We start from the raw sequence: 20,759 nt of genomic DNA, 5'->3' as shown, positions 1-20,759 counted from the left end.
CACTAGTCCCAATACACATCCTTGGTGGCCTCACTATTTACCTCTCTCCATTCTGAAAACAGACCATTTATTCCCACCCTTTGTTTCCTGTCTTTTAACCAATTACTGATCCATAGGAGGACCTACCCCCTTATCCTAGGACTGCTAAAAAGCCTTTTGGGATAAAAGCCTGTCAAAGGCTTTCTGAAAGTCCAAGTACACTAATATCCACTGGATCACCTTGGCTCACGTTTGTTGACTCCCTCAAAGAATTCCGATATTGGTGAAGCATTCTTTCCCTTTACAAAAGCCTTGTTGACTCTTCCCCAACAGATCATGTTCATCTCTGTGTCTGATCATTCTGGCTTTTTTTTTTTTTTTTACACTATAGTTTTAACTAATTTACCTAATACTGAAGTTAGACTAATGGCCATGTAATTGCCAGGATCATCTCTTCAGGTGTGCTTTTTTTTTTTTTTTTTTTAACTCAGCATTACAGGGGCTGCCAATTATCTACCAGAGAGGCTGATTTAAGGAATAGGTTACATACCACAGTAAGTAGTTCTGCAATTTCATATGAGTTCCTCCAGAACTCTTGAGTAAATACCATCTGGTCCTGGGGACTTACTACTGTGTAATTTATCAATTTGTTACAAAGCCTCCTCTATTCACATCTCAATCTCGGAGAGTTCCTCAAATTCGTCACCTAAAAAGAATGGCTCAGGAATCTCCCTCATCCTCTGCAGTGAAGGCTGATGCAAAAAAATACATTTACCTTCTCCGTAACAGCCTTGTCTTCTCTGAGTGCTCCTTTAGCACCTTAATCTTCCAGTGGCCGCCCTGATTCTTTGGCAGACTTTCTGCTTCTGAGGTTCTTAAAATTGGCTGTTACTTTTTTGTCTCTTTTGCTAGTTGCTCTTCAATTCTTTTTGGCCTTCCTAATTATACCTGACTGGCCAGAATTTATATTCCTTTCTATTTTCCTCAAAAGGATTTGTCTTCCAATTTTTAAAAGGATGCCTTTTGACTCTAATAGCTTCTTCTATTCAGGTTAGTCATGGTGGCATATTTTTGGTTGGGGGAAGGGGAGTATACATATTGTTTGAGCCTCTAATGATGTTTTTTTTAAAAGTTTCCATGCAGCTTGCAGGCATTTCACTCCTGTGACTGTTTATTTTATTTTCTGTTGAACTAGCTTCCTCATTGTCTAGTTCCCTTTTTTAATTTAAATGCTACTTTGGGGGGTTTCTTCAGCATTTCCCCCCCTAAATTAAGAAGTGCCTCTCCCTTGTGGGTTCCAGGACTAGCTTTTCTAAGAAGCGGTCATTAATGGTGCCTAGAAAATTTATGTCTGCATCCCAGCCTGACGTGACATGTACCCAGTCAAAATGGAGATAGTTGTAATCCCCTGTTACTGGGTTTTCTGTTTTTGTATCTTCTCTATGCTCCAAGCATTTCACAATCACTACCACCATCCTGGTCAGGTGGTCAGTAGTACAGTCCTACTCCTATACTCTTATTATTGGAATTGCTGTCCATAGTCTCTCTATGGTACTGCTTTATCCAGTTAAGATTTTTACTGTATTTGACTCTACACTGTCACATATAGTGGCACTTCCCGATCAGTGTAACCTACTCTGTCACTACTATACATTTTGTACCCTGGTATTACCATATTCACCGATTATCATCATTCCACCAAGTTTCTGTGGTGCCTATTATATCAATATTCTCATTTAACACCAGGCACTCAAGTTCACCCACCTTAGTATGTAAACTTTTTGTATCTGTATGCAAGTACTTATAAAATTTGTCAATATTTAGTTGTCTGTCTTTATCTGATGTAATCTCCCGAGAGCATATGTGTATTTATAAAATTAAGTATGATCCTTATGACTTATTAATGAATTCTTTGGTCAGCAATATTACACATTTTTGATTCGTAAAGTAGAGCAAGTTTATGTGGCAAGATGTATGAAAATCTTAAACTCAATATTTTCCCGCAGATTTTTTTTGTTGGCCCTGCTGCTAATAAATTTGAAACAATGTTTTTAAAAAATTTAACAGGAAATATGCTACAGAATATGAGGTACTTACATACACATACATCTTAAATGCTCTACAGAGAGTCTTTGCTTTTCACCCACCATAGGCTTAGATCAGTCAAGGAGCTATAGCAAGAGAATCCACAGGTCACTTGCTGGAGGATTCTCTGCACCCTGAAGTCTTTAAGCAATGATTTGAGGACTTCAATAGCTCAGACATCAGTGAGAGGTTTATCACAGGAGTGGGTGGGTGAGATTCTGTGGCCTGCATTGTGCAGGAGGTCGGACTAGATGATCATGATGGTCCCTTCTGACCTTAATATCTATGAATCTAAGTCAACAGCTATATGCTTATGAATGTAGTTTCATCTGATGAAGTAATTATAAAGGTATATTAGGCAAAGACCACACTAAAATGGATCCCACTGACAAAGACATGATTAACTGAATAGTCCCTTTTAGAAAAAATACACTGCAGCAAAACCACAGAAATGGTAAAAGGCTAAAAGAAAAGAAAAAAAAAATCATCTCTGCTAATTCAAGGTAACAGAGTTGGGTTATCTTATTCCCCAGAGTGCCAGACAAACCAATATTGATGAGCCAGGTGCTGTAATTTACTTTAAGAGAATACATCTTTAGGTAAAAGCAACAAGGAGTCCAGGGGCACTTTAAAGACTAGGATTTATTTGGGCATAAGCTTTCATGGGTAAAAAACCCACTTTTTCTTCTTTAGGTAGTTACTAATATTAGGAACAGCCAAAGGACCCGATTATTCCAGTCATCAAATTGAATAGCTTATATTATGCATAGCATAATTAGAGAGATATTGGAGAGACAAGGAGTATGAGATAATATCTTTTATTGGACCAACTTCTGTTGTGAGAAACACAAGTTTATGAGTTTTACTGTCCAACTTGTCAAACTCCCTTATCTACTGATTACTGTTAGCCACAGCTGAAGTAAAGCTTCAAATAGTATTGCACAAATGAGTCTCCTAATTAGACATGGGCAGATATTAAGGAGGAGAATGAGGAACCCTAATTCAGATGTCAAGCTCAATGAGTGAGCCAGAGCCATAAGAACAGAATGCAATTTAATGCATTTTTTAATGTCAAATGTCTTCTTTGAACCTAAAGTTGTGCAACGCCATCCATCTAGTTCACTCTTGATCTAGCATTAAAAAAGGCTGTGAATTTAAGAACTGAATAAGACTGCTGAATGGGACATTTATCACCACGAGATTTTTATTTTTAAACTATATATTTTTTTAAAAAATTGATTCCAAACTGTAGCAAGTACACGTTGCAAAGTGAACATATTCATTTATAAACCCATTTTTATTTCTTCAGACATTCAGTAAGTCTTTGAAGCTTATGCCTGCTAAATATTTTGAGGTCTCCAGCTTTCTGCAATTTAGATATTACCAAAAACTTTATTTTCTCAAAATAAAATAATGGTAATACTAACACTCAGATAACATTCACTTTCACAGATCAAGCACTTTGTAAAACCACATAAGCAGCACCACTATTTTACAAAGATACTACAACGGAGATTAAACTCAAGGTTACCTGGTAAGTCAGTAGCAGAATTGGGAAAAACAGCTCCAATATGCTGGCTCCCACCTCCCAGGTCTAATCAGCCCAACCCACAGTTGCCCCACATTTATTTTACCCTCATGCATCTTGACCCATAACACTTTGGCACAAAATACACTGCTTAAGTCTATTTTTAATCTTAAGTCTGGATTCTAGAAAAGGCAGAACCAGTATGGGAATTCAAAAATCACATGAAATGGGATCCAAACGAATTAAAAACTGGGTCAGTAATCGCTATACAAGTTTAGAATAATTATAACAAAAGAATTTTTGATAAAAGTAATATTCTGAGTGTGAAGTCCAGGCTCCTGTGACTGCACTTAGTCCATGAAAAAGGAAGGAACTGAGGTGACAGGGGTTAACAAGGCCTCATTACTTCAGCTCTAGATGCTTAGTGCCATGAAGGGGCACTCAAGCAGTCTCAACAGGCACTGCTTTTCTAGAACGTTCCCAGAACTCAACAGCATTTTCCCACACCACAGTGGGGGTTGGGGGGAGAGAGAAAGAAAGATTAACTCACATCCCAAGTGGGAATATTCAGAAGCCACCTTAAGGAACACACTAGGTTTATACTATTTGAAAGTAAAATTAAGCAAATTTATAGTACTTCTACTACAAAGCCCGAGCGTAACGTGACAATACAGGTTTAAGTTATTACGCTAGGCTACAGTAATATTACTACTAAGGGTCTCGAGCAGAAATTGTTGGTTCGAAGGAAAGAGTTGCTTGATGACTCAGTATTCCAATGTGGCATTAGGAAGTAACATCCTGAGAGAGTTACTGTGTCAAATAAGGCACCAGACCAAGGCTTTGAACACATGAGGTAATTAAAGATTAATCAAATTTTCACAAAAATAAATGTTTTAGAAAAGTGAGCAAAGCACTGGAGCTACATTTATGGCTAGTTCCTTTTGCCTAAGAGGTGAAAAGATTGGCAGTTTTGCTTCACTTCCTGTGCTGAACTGTGGTGTAGTGTCTGTGTCCTGTCATACTGCTACTGCATTTCAGGGGGTGGGTGAAAAGCTGGTTTTCAGAATGAATGGTAATATAGAACTTTACTCTACCAGCTTTGCATTGTACAAGTCAGTCCTCAACAAGAATTAGGGAGATTTAATTCGTAAATTCACATGGACCTATTAGCAAAAGTGAAGAAAGCTCATCCTTTGGTGGCTAATTCAACCCTTCTACCGTGGAGCACTGCCACTGAAGATTATTTGAAGGGACTCTTAAAAGCATCCTGTTAATCCTGCCAAAGATCATCCACAGAACAAGCTTCACAGGTTATATATTATTCATATCTATAAAGCAAATTATGTTGCATGGTTAACACTAAAGTTCATCAGTCACCATAGAAAGGTTGCTGCCATCAATGGCTGTGTATGAAACAGTAGAGAGAATCTATTTTTCAGTTCTACAATTTTAAGACACCATCCAAACTTCACCTTAAATTGTTTGTTTTTCAAGGGATGCACCCCAAATTCATGTTTTTTCTGAGCTTAATGAGGACTTGAAGCATATTTAATGTAACATGGAATAAGGAAAATAAATTCACATTCAATTTCATTTCTGTTCCTACACAGTAAAGTTTTGTTTTTAAACACACAGAATTACTCACAAAGTGTCTCTCCACATCATCCCTCAAAAGCAAAATTATCTCCTGTGCTGTTCATGCACCTGCAGTTGAACACAAAAAAAAGTGGAGCAGAAAGTAAGACTGACATCAAGAAATAGAATGTAGATTCCCAGATCCCAAAGATTTTAGCAAAGCAGGGCAAGATCTGTCCAAATCATTCATACTCAACTGATTCTCTCCTTCCTCGTTCCACCAACTGTTCCCACTGACACTAAGGGATAAAAGAATGAAAGAGAAACCAAAAAATGTTTTTCTGTAGGCAAATATTACATTACTATTGCTGGGGTGCTGGAACAATTTGTATAGGAGGCGGTGCTGAGAGCCACTGAACCAAACTGTAAACCCTGTACATGATAGAAACCACTTCAAGCCAGAGAGTGCTGCCGCAGCCCTAGCACCTCTACTTCCAACACCTAGGACTACTGCTCCTGCTGTGGGAATGAGAATGAATTATGAAAACTAATCAAGTGAGCAGAAAAACTACAGGCCCTAGATTTCTCAAATTAATCTCATGGTTTAACCTAGCTGTGCCTGACCCTGCCTATCTATCCCATGAATAGTTTACTAAAATGGAAGCTGTGACTCTATTTTAGGAGTGAAGGAGAGAACCAGCATAAATTACCAGTGTGTGTTAAAATACGCACATTAAAAGGTGGCCTCAATTTTTATGAGGCATATTTTTTAAATGTACCACAATCATTTACCACATATTTACAGTGCCATCCCCCCATTCTTCATTCTCAAAGGTTTAATCTTAAAATACCTTTACAATAATTAGAGATTGATTCTAGTGTTCAATCATAACTCAATTTAAAATTTACAGATTTTGCTAAAGGGCACACTGCTGCAATTTTACTTAGTAAAGCACACTATTTTCATTTGCAACTAACACAGAACTAACTCATGCTGCAAAGTATGTAATACCGTTGAACTACTCTTATTTTTAGTTCTGAACTTCCTATTTTGTGTTACGAAGAAAGAAATTGCAACAAATATTAGCTACTGTATGGATTTTATATTGGTTACTTTTATGAAAGATGGTACACTGAGCTTTATAGTCCTAAAACACTTTTTGAACAGGTTGTTCTCTTGTTTGCATTTATAGGTGTTAAATGAGTTGTATTATTCCTGTGCAGGAAGTGGAAAATAATTTCACATAAAAAGTTTATAAAATGGCATAATGTTTTAAATACACCACAAAGCTCATAAGTCAGTCCTACAAAAAAATAAATAAAATAAATAAATAAATTTAGGAATTTCTGCAAATCCCTCAGCAGCAAATAAAGCTCTCTATATCAATACCACCATGCAAATAAGGGCCTATACCAGGGTGACCAACCTGAGCCTGAGAAGGAGCCAGAATTTACTAGTGTACATTATCAAAGAACCACAGTAATAGGTCAGCAGCACACCCCCCCCATCAGCTCCCCACCCTGCTCCCAGCACCTCCCACCCACCAGCAGCCCTGCCAATCAGCGCCTCCCTGTCCCTCCCGATCAGTTGTTCCGTGGTGTGCAGGAGGCTCTGTGGGGATGGCAGAGGAGCAAGGGCACTGCAGGCTCAGGGAAGGGGGCGGAAAGGGGTGGAGTGGGTGCAGGGTCTGTGCAGGGCCAGGGGTTGAGCAGTGAGCACCCCCCAGCACATTGGAAAGTTGGCGCCTGGAGCTCCAGCCCCAGAGTCAGTGCCGAAGTTAACATGCGGCTCCTTGTATAGGAAGAGCCGAATTTGGCTCCAGGAGCCACAGGTTGGCCACCCCTGGCATATAGCAATTTAAAAAACACACCTAGAAAAACTTTAAGGGGCACCCTTCTGTTCAGGAGGAGAAGTCACGATAAATGCTAACCCAGAATCTTAGCTAAATGAAACGGTCAAATCATACACATTTATTAAAAGTCATGCAGATGAATAAAGTGAAAGCATTACTTACTAATTCACTGTGTTCTAAGCAACACCTAGAACCTGGCATTACCAAAAATGGCACCATATAAAAGAAACCCTTTAACCACCTCTTACTTGCCTGCTGTCGCTTCTGTTGCCGCTGCTAGTCGAACAAAATTGTGCTCTGCTTCTGCACCTCAGGACATACTATCAGTTTAACTGAACTTCAGGGTTTCCTAGGTCAAAGAGGAGACGTCCACTAAATAAATAAATAAATTTAAAAAAAAAAAACGAACACGCAAAATGTTGCTTGCCACAGATCACATTCTATCGATCTTGACCACTAAAACAAAACCATTAATTCACTTTCCAAAAGCAAGATACTCAACAGAATGCCGCTCTCCCAATTAAAACCCTAAAACAAACCTGGATGTGAAGTCCTGTCTGCATAATGGACAAGAAAGGTTAATCTAATTTGAATGGAGTTTTTTGCTTGACAGCTTTATTCATCCTAATGCATTCCCCTAGTTGTTCCAGTAGCATTTATGGGCCTACACAGAGCTGTTTCCAAATATATCTGGCAGGGCAAAAACCCTCGACTGAGTTTTGTAATCCGTGGCTGAACGAGATAGTGAACCCTCCTAAACCTGAACATCTAAGGCTTCCCAAAAGTAGCTGCCTGACAAGGCATTATGGAGAGAAACAGAGGTTGGCTTAGCTTTGGATCAAGGTACAAATGGAGATTCCTATGACTGGAATGCTAAAAATCTGCAGATATCTGCAGACCATGTTTGCGGCTCTACTAAAAATCAATGGTTACAACCTATTTGGGAAGGACTGAATGGGCAAAACAGGTAAGGGAGTGTGGCCCTCTGGCATTACCTGTTTCCAAGTAACTGAAAACTCGGAAGAAAATCATCTTGAATGCTTATGGATCAATATCTTAACAGATAAAATAAAAGATGCTGTTGATTGTCTGTAGCAGACACCAAATAAATCACACTAGGAAACAGTAGGACTGGTTCCTTACACATCTATGACGTTTAGGCAGAAAAAGCTGCGTGATTACATGTGACTTAAAATTGAGTGACATATGCTGGAGGTCTCATGCTACTAATACTAAAACAGCCATAGAATTTCTACATTATAGACAACAATTTTGTAACTCAAGAAGTACTGCAGCCAACATAGGGGAATTCTATATTGGACCTTGTTTCCACAGATAGAAAGGAACTCATCACAAAACTAAAAATTAATGGTCGCTTACACACAAGTGATCGTGACTTGATCATATTTATAATGTGCAAACAGAATACAGTCCAGACAGTTGATATATACATATATGAAAAAGAGCCAATTTCACAAAGCTGAAAACAATTATGAGCCAAATCAGCTGGGAGGAAGAATTTAATCAGAAAAATGCAAATGAATAATCAATGCTGAATATGCAGGTTAGATTTTGTGAAAAATCCACACCCCTGTTAGAAGTAGCTATACCGACCAAACCCTCAGTGCAGACAACTCTAGGTCAACAGAAGACTTCTTCCATCAAACTAGCTACCACCTCTTAGGGAGGTAGATTACCTACACCAACAGGAGAACCCCACCCATTGACATAGGTAGTGTCTACACTGAGCATTACAGCTGCACTGCTGTACTATCTTAAGTGTTGATATACCCCAAGTCTCAGGACAAGGAACAGCTGAGAATTATGCCCTAAAAATGTGGTTTTGTTCACTGCTACACAAGAAAAAAGGACAGGACTTGAAATTAATGACTGTTCTCTAATAAATTGGTTAGTCTCTAAGGTGCCACAAGTACTCCTTTTCTTTTTGTTCTCTGAAAGGTTATTTGGTTAACAGTAGTCCAACAGTTATTGTAACGGTCAAGAAAGGGAACCCAGTAGTAATCAAAAACAAGTCTCACTATATATGCAAGCTTAAATAATGGCAATGGCCAGAGCCTATCAATGCAAGTCCACCTGAAGAAAAATTGATCATGTGGGATATGCTCACTTGAGTGGAGGATTACAAAGAGCAGTAAGGTGTATGTACTCCAGATTCCAGAGTTTAGCTCCTCATTTAAACTGCATGAATACTTTCCTCAAGGCAGCACAACTGAACAAGTCCCTAGCTTTGATAAATCTAGGCTCAAGGACCACAGATCCAGTTTTCTAAAGCACAGAGAAACCACAATCAGCCATTTCATTGCTACCTTCTATTTATAGTGTACCAATTTATATTTTGCCATGAATCTAGAGTTACATTCCCCATACATTTGTAAACAGGTGAAAATTAGATTTATCTCAATACTATTCAAAAATATTTCAGTGTAAGAACTGGACCCATGAGACACCACAAGATAACCTAGATGCTTGTTGCCTAAACACAGAAATAGCACAGCCCAAGTTTTTCTGACATGAAAGTTACCGAAGATTACTACACATTTTTTGGATCAATACCCTATCAAAATCCACCAGTCAGAGCTTTTTCAGTGCTGTACTTACCATAATAATGAAAATTAAAACTCACTGAAGAGAAGACTGAAGATGTCCCTGGAACATTCATCAACATTCTGTTGCAATCCTACACTACAAAAGCATAAAGAAGAGGTAAAAGTTGGTTTGTCCAACATCTCAAGTATATTAGCCAGCACTGAAATGGATAACTGAAGTGGTTAAGTAACACTAGGTTGTGCTTCTGGAAATAGTAGTAGAGTTACCTTTCTTGAATAAAGGAACAAGGCTGCTTAAGTAAACATTTCACCTGGCCTACTCCTTACAAGAGCAAACTTCTTAAAATAGTTGGCTAGAGATTAAGTTACTTTATGAAGTATTATTCCACATTCCCTTGTGGTAGAAACTGAAGGCTCTTTGTTAAATGGATTAAAGGTTGCCTACTTTTACTGTACCTTATGAAAGCAAATCTAAATTTTACTAAACTACTTCATTTCTAAGAGATGCTTTTCAGGGAATCACACTAAATCTGCGTGTGTGCACGCGCACGCACCTGTATATACATACACGAGAGAGACTGAGACATCTTTAACACCCCCACCACATATGTATGTGGGCACAAGTTACAGAAACAGTACAAGAACTATTTTTCCGCCCTGTTACTCCAACAGCGGACCACCACCACTACTAACCAGAGAGACATTTGGTCCGTGAATTAGCATTTTTCACACGGATACTATCACTAATATAGCTTCTAAAGTAACGATCTTTCATGACAATTTCCACACACTGACCATGATTAGCAATTGGGGTGCTTCCACTTTTGGCTAGCCAATTTAAGACACTTTAAAGGATCTGATTTTCAGAAAGCAGGTTCTCAGCACTTTCTGAAGAAAATCAGGCCCCTTTAACCGCATCAAGTTTCAACTCATCTCAAGTATTTAAGAATCCATGAGAAACCAATCTATAAGCAACGTTTCCCAATTAACAGTACAACTTCAGAGTAGTAAGCAGATTTTGCAACAAACTACAGATGAAAAGGTGCAATTTTCAAAAGTAGTTAAGTGATTTAGGAGTACTAAGTCCCATTGACTTTCAGTGGGATTTGTGCTCCTAAATCACTAAGACATTTTTGAAGGTTGCACACAAACTCAATTCTCTCAATTGCTGTAGATGGGGCAAGCCTTTTAGGAATAGCATTTAACCCCTGAAGGAGAAGTTATTTAAACACCATGTATCAGTTTTGTAACACGGCAGAAAGCGTTTTTCAAATCATTCCAACATCTGTGTACTAATGCAAATTTCCAATACCTATCTTTTTCCAACTGAATATTTCCTGGAATACAAAAAAAAAAAAAAAAAAGTATTCTAGCTTCTATCCCCATGAATGTTGGCACTTAGTGTCAACAACCCGAAATTCCATTCTTATTTTTTCCCCAGATTCAGTCCATCACTAGGTGCACATGCAGTATCCCATACATCATAAAAAGAAAAATCATTCCTTGAGATATCTGCTTCCAGTGCCGGTGAAACTAAAATGGAAGTGTTAATTTAAATATAAATTAAGCGATTGGAGGTTTATGACTATAGTAGAAGAATCCTACTTCCACATCCGTATATATAGGAAAACTATGTACAAGGAACGCAGTGTGCATACCTATTGTAGAAAAAAATTTCTATTTCACGGTGAGATATTTTCTTACATACTTTACACATACGGTAAGGCCCAAAAGTTGAGAATATCGCAGCACCAACAGCAACATAAACAGAATAGTCAAAGCCCGTTTATGAAAGTTTGCCACTTAGTTCCATAAGTCTGTCAAGAGTACAGTATGCCTTCAAAAGTGCTAGTTCTACGGACTCAATAAACCAGGAAGAAATTGTCATGTATAAAATGTCAATAAATTCCAGAAAAAGATAAGAACACCATGCTCATGCTACCTGAATTAAACACCTGTATAAGCATATTTTTCATTTCCTCATCTAAAAATGCCCACTAGCTCCTTCATGTAAATTTCTTATGAGAACTGTGGAGGATTACAAAAATAGCTTTAGCAGCCAACAAATTAATCCTTGTGCAATGCATTAGACATTTTGAGTATTCCTAACATACACTAACTTAACAAGCATGTTGGGAATTATTAACTTTCAACATCATCCCTCAGTGTTAAGTAAAAAGATAACAGTACACCTGTATTAATGTAACTGGCCAACAAACTGAGTAGTTAAGAATGCAGCATCAACTATTTCATTGTGCCTTCATTACTCTCTTTCTAAAATAAATGTATGTGGCCATAACTTCACACCCGTCTCGCTGCACTTATGCCAGCAACCAGGACTACCTCTGTGATACAGAGCTCCGCTTCATCAGTCCCAGAAGTCCAGGTTAATTTTGACACAGAACAAAACTCAGGGAAGAAAGGAAAAAAATACCACCACAGACTCGTAAGCTATTATTCACTGTAGATGTTATTTAAAGACTTCCAGGGTACAGCGTTTCCATCAGAGTTAACTACGGACTCCTGCAGTTATTTAAGCCTGATCTCCACTCTGAGTGGAAAAGTGGAACCTCCTTCTTAGCCCTGAGGGAAAGTCAGTTTACTCGCTGCAAGGGTGGGACAAGACTGTCCCACTCATTCCAGGCATTTCTAATGCACACCTTTCCATGGTAGCTAGGCTGCAGATACAAAGTCTTCGTGAACTAAAACGGATACAAAGTTAAAATCACTGAATTCACACATGGTGAGCTCTGATTTTCCCTAGTTCTTGCTTCAGTTGCTGCTACTTAAAACATTCTTCTCCTCTCCCATTTTTCTGAATAGGTACAAGACATGGTCAAGGATAGGGGCCCAGGCAAAAACAGATGCATCCTGGAGGTGAATGCTGTGAGGCACCTATCAAGGAAGGGGAAGAGCATATTTGGATACAGACTGGCTAACCTAGTAAGGAGGGCTTTAAACTAGGTTTGAAGGGGGCAGGTGACCAAAGTCCGCAAGTAAGTCAAAGGCATGGAGACCTGGGAAAAGGGTTGGAATTGGGGGGAGCACTGGCTGTTATAGCAGGGATAAAGGAAAGACAAGACAGAACTGGGAGGCGGGGAAATCAAATCAGTATCTTAGATGTCTGTATATTGATGCAAGAAGTATGGGGAATAAGCAGGAAGAACTCAAAATGCTAGTAAATAAACACAATTATGACATAATTGGTATCAGAGACTTGGTAGGATAATACACATGACTGGAATATTTGGTACAGAAGGGTACAGCTTGCTCAGGAAGGACAGGCACGGAAAAAAGCGAGGAGTTGGTTGCCTTATATATTAAAAAGTGTATACACTTGGACTGAGGTTTAGATGGAAATAGGAGACAGACTTGTTGAAAGTCTCTAGGTAAGCATAAAAGGGGTAAAAAACAAGGGTGATGTCATGGTAGGGTCTACTACAGATAGAGTGACCAGATGTCCCAATTTTATAGGGACAGTCCCAATTGTGGGGGCTTTTTCTTATATAGGCACTTATTACCCCCCACCCCCATCCCGATTTTTCACACTTGACCTCTGGTCACCCTAACTGCAGGCCACCTAAGCAGGAAGAAGAGGTGGATGAGGTTTTTTTTTAAAAAAAAAAAACTAACAAAATCATCCAAAGCACAGGACTTGGTGGTGACGAGGGACTTCAGCTACTCAGACATCTGTTGGGAAAACAACACAGCAGAGCACAGATTATCCAGTAAGTTCTTGGAATGTATTGGAGACAATATTTTATTTCAGAAGGTGGAGAAAGCTACTAGGGGAGAGGCTTTTCTAGATTTGATTTTGACAAACAACGAGGAACTGGTTGAGAAGCCTGAGCCCCACCAAGCAGGGCTGAAGCTGAAGACCAAGAGCTTCAGCCCAGGGCAGCGGGGCTCAGGTTACAAGCCCCCTGCCTGGGGCTGAAGCCCTTGGGCTCTGCCCCCGCCCCTCCCCCCACCCCAGGGTGGTGGGGCTTGGGCTTTGGCCCCTCCACTGAGGGCAATGGAGCTCAGGCAGGCTCAAGCTTTGGTCCCCACTCTTGGGGTTGTGTAGTAATTTTTGTCGTCAGAAAGGGGTCGTGGTGCAATGAAGTTTGAGAACCCCTGCTTGAAGTCATAGCAGCTTGGCTTGCTGGTCTGTGAAAGTTACATATTACTCTTTCCCCTCCACCTCCCACCATTCAGAAAATCCCATCCACTTTTCCCCAATTCTTGTAAAGCCAATTTGCAGCTGGTCAAATGGAGAAGCATTCACCAAACTTTAACTTTTCATTGTTCTGTCAGATCATCAAGTCCTAGCCTTGGGATGCAATCTTTAAATCGTGTACGCTGGTAAAATTGGTTTTAGTGTCAGTTCATTTTTCACACCAAGAATACGGAAAGAACAAAATACTCTGTTAATTTTGACTCTTCACCCCTTTTCCCAAAAAAAGACTAGGTATCTTTAAAGTTCCAACTTTCCCCATAAAGCCCAAAACTGAACAATTTCAGCTCATGCAATTCCAATCCAGTCTCCCCTACAAGTCTCAACTTTTCATCAAAGATTTTCACAACCAGAGCATACACCAATAATTGCTGCATAATTCACAAAGAAGAACTTAAAACAAAAGCCACAAGAAATCATATGACTGTACTGTGTCATTAGTATCTACAACAAAGCACTGCTGTTTCCGAGAAAGGAAATAAAATGTGCTGTTTCCTACAACTGAGTTTAAACTAAACTACAGCTGAGCTTATAGCAAAAAAGCTTAAGCTCTAAGAACATAACTCAATTGCTATACTCCCTCCAGAGACCTCATGCACATGATCTGCTTTTTTAAAAGGCGTAAGCTTCTCTAAATGGGCAGGGAGGCTGCAGATGTGCTTAGATCACAACCTATCATGCTGATTAATATTATCTCATGGTTTCCTTGTACTTCCCCAATCTGTATTCATCTATTGTCTCGGGTCTTCTACTTCGATTGTAAGTTCTTTGGGGTAGAACTGCCTCTGTTCTGTTCATAGAATGCCTAACGCAGTGGGGCCTTGGTCCATGACTAGGGCTCCTAGGAACTAAGATAATACAAATAAATAACCATAGGGTAGGACATTTCAACACCTTGAAATGGGCATGGAAAGCCTTATCTGAGATGCCATTCCACCTTGTTTTCATCAGATATAGGAAAATCAATTTGGACCATAGCACAGATCTAAATTTTGGTCCATCTTGCAAACTTTTCCCACTGAAATTCAAATGTGACCTTCCCACCACCCCAAACACACTCCCACTTAGTAACAGGGCAGTTACTTCCTCTCTATGGTTCCCCAATAAGCCCATCTATGTAAAGCTCTTTGAAAGTCAGTAGAGCCCTTTTGTCACTGCCAATATCAAGTCTCACACACTGGAGTAAATAGCCTCAGGATACATGAAATCTGAATTCAGCTACAAGTCCAACTTCAGGAAGGTATTTTAAGCTATGTCTTCACTGCAAGAAATAGGTGTGGTTTTACATCAATGTACCTCAATGCAATGTCCTAGATGAGACAAGGCACAGGTTGTTTTTAAACCTATCTGTAGCTAGTCATGGTCAAATCTACATATCCCAGTTGACATGCACCTTGAATAACTATATATACGTAAAAGCTGTTGTGCCTTCTCTCCACTAAGATGTTCTATCAAAATAGCTATCTTGATGTGTAAACTAATTGACAGCTCTAATCGCAGTTAACTCACACGATTAACAAAAAAATTAATTGTGATTAATCACACTGTTAAACAATAGATTACCAACTGAAGTTTATTAAATATTTTTGTATGTTTTTCTACAATTTTCAAATATATTGATTTCTATTACAACATATAATACAAAGTGTACAGTGCTCACTTTATATTTTTATTATAAATATTTGCACTGTAAAAATAACAAAAGATTGTATTTTTCAATTCACCTCATACCAAGTACTGTAGTGCAATCTCTATCATGAAAGTGTAACTTACAAACATAAATGTTTTTTTTGCTACATGACTGCACGCAAAAAAAATGCAAAACTTTAGAGCCTACAAGTCCACTCAGTCCTACTTCTTGTTCAGCCAATCGCTAAGACAAACAAGTTTGTTTACATTTACGGGAGATACTGCTGACTACTTCTTATTTACAATGACAGGTTTAAAAGTGGTTACGCATCCGATGAAGTGAGCTGTAGCTCACGAAAGCTTATGCTCAAATAAATTGGTTAGTCTCTAAGGTGCCACAAGTACTCCTTTTCTTTTTGCTTATTTACAATGTCAGCTGAAAGTGAGAACAGGCATTTGCATGGCACTTTTGTAGCCGGCGTTGCAAGGTATTTACATGCCAGATACGCTAAACATTCATAGGCCCCTTCATGCTTCAGCCACCATTCCAGAGGAAATGCTTCCATGCTGATGATGCTCTCGTTAAAAATTAATGCATTAATTAAATTTGTGACTGAACTCCTTGGGAAGAATTGTATGTCTCCAGTTCTGTTTTACCCACATTCTGCCATATATTTCATGTTATAGCAGTGTCGGATGATCCAGCACATGTTCGTTTTAAGGACACTTTCACAGCAGACTTGACAAAACGCAAAGAAGGTACAAATGTGAGATTTTAAGGATAGATACAGCACTCGACCCAAGGTTTAAGAATCTGAAGTGCCTTCCAAAATCTGAGAGGGATGGGGTGTGGAGCATGCTTTCAGATATCTTAAAAGAGCAACACTCCAATATATTACTACAGAACCTGAACAACCAAAAAAGAAAACCTTCTGCTGGTGGCATCTGACTCAGGTGACACTGTAAACAAGACATGGGCAGCATTATCTCCTGCTAATTGTAAACAAACTTGTTGTCTGAGGGACTGGCTGAACAAGAAGTAGGACTGAGTGGACTTGTAGGTTCTAAAGTTCTACATTGTTTTATTTTTGAATGCAGTTATTTTTTGTACATAATTCTACATTTGTAAGTTCAACTTTCATTATAAAGAGATTGTACTACAGTACCTGTATGAGGTGAATTGAAATACTATTTCTTTTGTTTTGTACAGTGCAAATATTTGTAATAAAAAATGAAGTGAGCACTGTACAATTTGTATTGTGTTGTAATTGAAATCAATATATTTGAAGACGTAGAAAACGTCCAAAAATATTTAACAAAATGGTATTCTAATATTTAACAATGTGAATAGTAGGACAATTAATTTATTTAATTGTTTGACAGAGCTAGTGTAAACACCTTTTCTCAGTGAAGATATAGCCCATGAAGAGACAGAAGAAGCATACTTAGCAGAGACACTCAAATCTTCTGAGATTTATCCATACTCCATCTTTCAGATGTAGTAATCCTTTGTCACAAATACTAGAATAAAAACATTCAATGATAAAAACATCTGCAACCAGTCTTCCGCCAGTACAGCACAGTGAGATCATTTTTAAAAATTCTCAAGATGAGATGCCATCGTGAGGTAGAAGGGGCTCATTGACCACATCTGTTCAATCCTTGGTGCCTCTGCTGAGACTCATGAGGATGTCAGACATGGTGATGAGAGATTAAGTGGACACCTATTCAGTGGATCCTAGACTGAGGGAGCCCAACTGAGTCAATTCCCCTAAGCTATTGAAGTGCCGTGAAAAAATTATGTAATATTACTACTGACACACATTGATACTTAAAACTTAATGACATCACCTCTTTTACATAGCTAGTTCTTAAAACAAAAACTTCTAGTTTCTCAGTTCGTTTATAGAACACGTGAACAATATGGCTGTCCCACACAGAGGTTCAAATCTATACAACCTTTGATGTAACATAACAGGGACTTTTAGCTCAGCTAGCAGAGGCTCATGCTTTTAAAACCAGAGGTCCTGGGTTTGACCTCCACTGCCTAATACCTCCTAGGGGTTTTGTGTTACATTAGGGCTAGTCTACACTAGAAGCACTACAGTGGTGGCATAGCGCATCTGGAGAAGACTCTCCAGCAGACAGCGCTGTCCACACCAGCACTTAGGTCGGTGGCTTATTCACACCCCTGAGCAAAATATGTTATACTGACTTAGGTGACTTAGATGGCTGTACAAGCGCTCAGAAAGATACAGCAGAGAATCTTAGATTTTGCAAATGGGATACCACCAACTTAAATCACTTTTGTACCTTTTTTTTTTTCACCTGCTATTGTAACAAGCAACATCTCTGGTTACTACTATTTAAAGAGATTATGGGAAAATTACTTTTACTTTGTACATGCAACAGCACTCCCTGTATAACCAATATCATTGTTGCTACAATGTAGTCACTCATTCCTACAGAGGAGATCTCCAGTGGCTGCTCTTTGCACCCACTTTTTGAGGGTACAGGGTTTCAAATTCATGGATCTTTCTGCATGATTGGGGCCTTACTCACTACTATTTTCCCCCTTTGATTACAGAACTGTAGGGGAAACTTTTTTAAATAAGGAAATGTAAAAGCAAAACTGGCTGGAACTCCAGGAAAAACCAGTGGGCTTATTATTGGAAAGTGGGTTCAATCTGACAGCGTCCCTGTAAGTGTTCTTGCTTTGAATGCACAGCAGCGTGCTAATTTGTGCTAGAGATCCACTGCAGATTGCTGAATTTTGCATATTAGAGAATAAAAGAACTTTTTTTTTGTAAAGACAGTTATTTTGAAATGTGTGAATTAGTCTTAATTATCACCCAAACTTAATGTGTTAAAATATTCTGTAGTACATTTTAGTAATATTAAACAGGATTACAGAACTGACTTTGTTATGAAATCTCTGTTGAGAAATGGGGAGAGTTCCTCAAGGTTTCTGATGAGGATTACTAAATGTATAGACTAACAAAGTGAGAATTACTGAGACTTCTCTGTAACAGTCTGTACAATATTTAGACATAAATCACACCTCTAGATTACTTGAAGCACAATAGTTCTGATAGTTTTCAGAGTAACAGCCCTGTTAGTCTGTATTCGCAAAAAGAAAAGGAGTACTTGTGGCACCTTAGAGACTAACCAATTTATTTGAGCATAAGCTCTGGTGAGCTACAGCTCACTGCATGCATCCGAAGAAGCGAGCTGTAGCTCACAAAAGCTCATGCTCAAATAAATTGGTTAGTCTCTAAGGTGCCACAAAAGTCCTCCTTTTCTTTTTGCGAATACTTCCGAGGCGGACTGCAGCAGCTCAGAAAGCCGGTATCAATATCTTGCTAGCACTCAGCACGCTTACTCTAAAAAAAAATCCCTCTCCTTTACCATGCAAACAAGGTAAACTACACGCAGGTGTGCGCCTCTGAAGTTGTGCAAAGGACCTGTGCGAAGAGCTCGGAGGGTTCCACAAGTCAGCACTGCACATTTTCATAAAGCCATCGACAGCCCTGAAGAGCGCCCGGGGAGGAAGAGAGCGGGGCCTAACTGCGGAGCGGCGAGGGAGAGCAGCCAAGCCCAGCCCTGCCGCGGGCACCTCTTGCCCTCCACGCCCCCGGCAGCGGGTCCCTCCCGGGCAGGCTCCCCGCGCCCAGCACCCGGGACCGGAGAGCAGCGGGGGGGCCACGGGGGGGCCTGGGCCCCTGAAGTGTCTGGTGGGGTGGGATGGGGGGGGGGAGCAGCATGGCACTTCTTCCAAGTGGGGAGAGGGACCCAGCTCCCTGAGCCGAGGGAGAAGGGAGAGACACAGTGACCCCCCTCGCCCACAGTCACCCCCTCCCGGTGACGACCCCCCATTCACCCCCTCCACCCCCCCGCGCGCTCAAACTGAACCCCGTTAGTCCCCCCCCACACACACACAATGACCCCCCCCACTATCTCCCCGCGCGCGCAGCGACCCCCCCATTTCCCCCCTCAGGCACCCCCTCTTCTCCCCACCCCCCCCGCGCGCTCAAACTGAACCCCGCCAGTCCCCCCTCCCCTCTGCACCCCCCCACACACACAATGACCCCCCCCACTATCTCCCCGCGCGCGCAGCGACCCCCCCCCCATTCCCCCCCTCAGGCAGCCCCTCTTCTCCCCACCCCCCCGCGCGCTCAAACTGAACCCCGCCAGTCCCCCCCTCCCCTCTGCACCCCCCCCCACACACAATGACCCCCCCCACTATCTCCCCGCGCGCGCAGCGACCCCCCCCATTTCCCCCCTCAGGCACCCCCTCTTCTCCCCACCCCCCCGCGCGCTCAAACTGAACCCCGCCAGTCCCCCCTCCCCTCTGCACCCCCCCACACACACAATGACCCCCCCACTATCTCCCCGCGCGCGCAGCGACCCCCCCCCATTTCCCCCCTCAGGCACCCCCTCTTCTCCCCACCCCCCCGCGCGCTCAAACTGAACCCCGCCAGTCCCCCCTCCCCTCTGCACCCCCCCACACACACAATGACCCCCCCCCACTATCTCCCCGCGCGCGCAGCGACCCCCCCCCATTTCCCCCCTCAGGCAGCCCCTCTTCTCCCCACCCCCCCGCGCGCTCAAACTGAACCCCGCCAGTCCCCCCTCCCCTCTGCACCCCCCCCACACACAATGACCCCCCCACTATCTCCCCGCGCGCGCAGCGACCCCCCCCCATTTCCCCCCTCAGGCACCCCCTCTTCTCCCCACCCCCCCGCGCGCTCAAACTGAACCCCGCCAGTCCCCCCTCCCCTCTGCACCCCCCCACACACACAATGACCCCCCCACTATCTCCCCGCGCGCGCAGCGACCCCCCCCCCATTTCCCCCCTCAGGCAGCCCCTCGTCTCCACACCCCCGCGCGCGCGCAGCGGCCCTGCCCCCCCCCCGCTCCCGCTCACCGCGGGCGGGGCACGCAGCGCCCCCAAGCCCGGCGAGGGGCGCCCGCTCCCCCCGGCACCAACCCGCTGGACGCCGACGCCCCGGAGCCGCGCCGCCGGAGAGCTGCAGGCGCCGGTGGGCTCGGGCTCGGTCCCGGTCGCAGGCGGCGGTAGCAGCTCAGCCCCGGAGCCCGCAGCCCCCCCCCCGCCGCGGCTCCGGAGCTTTTCAAAAGTCCCGAGTCCGGACTGGGAGGCTCCCCCCGCCCGGACCCGCTCGCCCCGCCCCCCGCCGACGGCGCGCCGCCAAGATGGCGGCCGCGCGCGCTATTGCGCCTGCGCGTGGCGCCGGGCTTCAGTTACGGGCAAGGGGGGGGGCGAGAGATACTAGGATGGAGCGAGCCTGGGCTGGAGCTCGGGGGGG

The 20,759-nt window shown here is 42.0% G+C and overlaps 1 protein-coding gene across 10 annotated transcripts in view; it reads right to left on the bottom strand.

The window, feature by feature from the left end:
- Positions 1–20,606, bottom strand: part of KLHL13 (kelch like family member 13) — a 120,793-nt gene extending 100,187 nt beyond the window's left edge. For 3 of the 10 annotated variants that reach the window (XM_073358545.1, XM_073358542.1, XM_073358549.1), the window contains exons 1-4: positions 20,360–20,605; positions 7,273–7,369; positions 5,425–5,466; positions 5,238–5,296 (exon numbers count right to left, since the gene is read on the bottom strand). Coding sequence is in view for 6 of the 10 variants with exons in the window: in XM_073358542.1 (XP_073214643.1) it covers positions 5,238–5,257 (20 nt within the window). In the remaining 4 variants the exon portion in view is untranslated. Of the gene's footprint in view, positions 1–5,237; positions 5,297–5,424; positions 5,467–7,268; positions 7,370–20,359 lie in introns of those variants that run through there. The other 7 variants (XM_073358544.1, XM_073358551.1, XM_073358543.1 and 4 more) reach the window with 5 other exon arrangements.
- Positions 20,607–20,759: the final 153 nt, after the last annotated feature.

This window comes from Lepidochelys kempii, chromosome 9 (assembly GCF_965140265.1).
Source record: "Lepidochelys kempii isolate rLepKem1 chromosome 9, rLepKem1.hap2, whole genome shotgun sequence".
NCBI classification, from domain to species: Eukaryota; Metazoa; Chordata; order Testudines; family Cheloniidae; genus Lepidochelys; species Lepidochelys kempii.
This window is presented reverse-complemented; position numbering and strand designations above follow the sequence as displayed.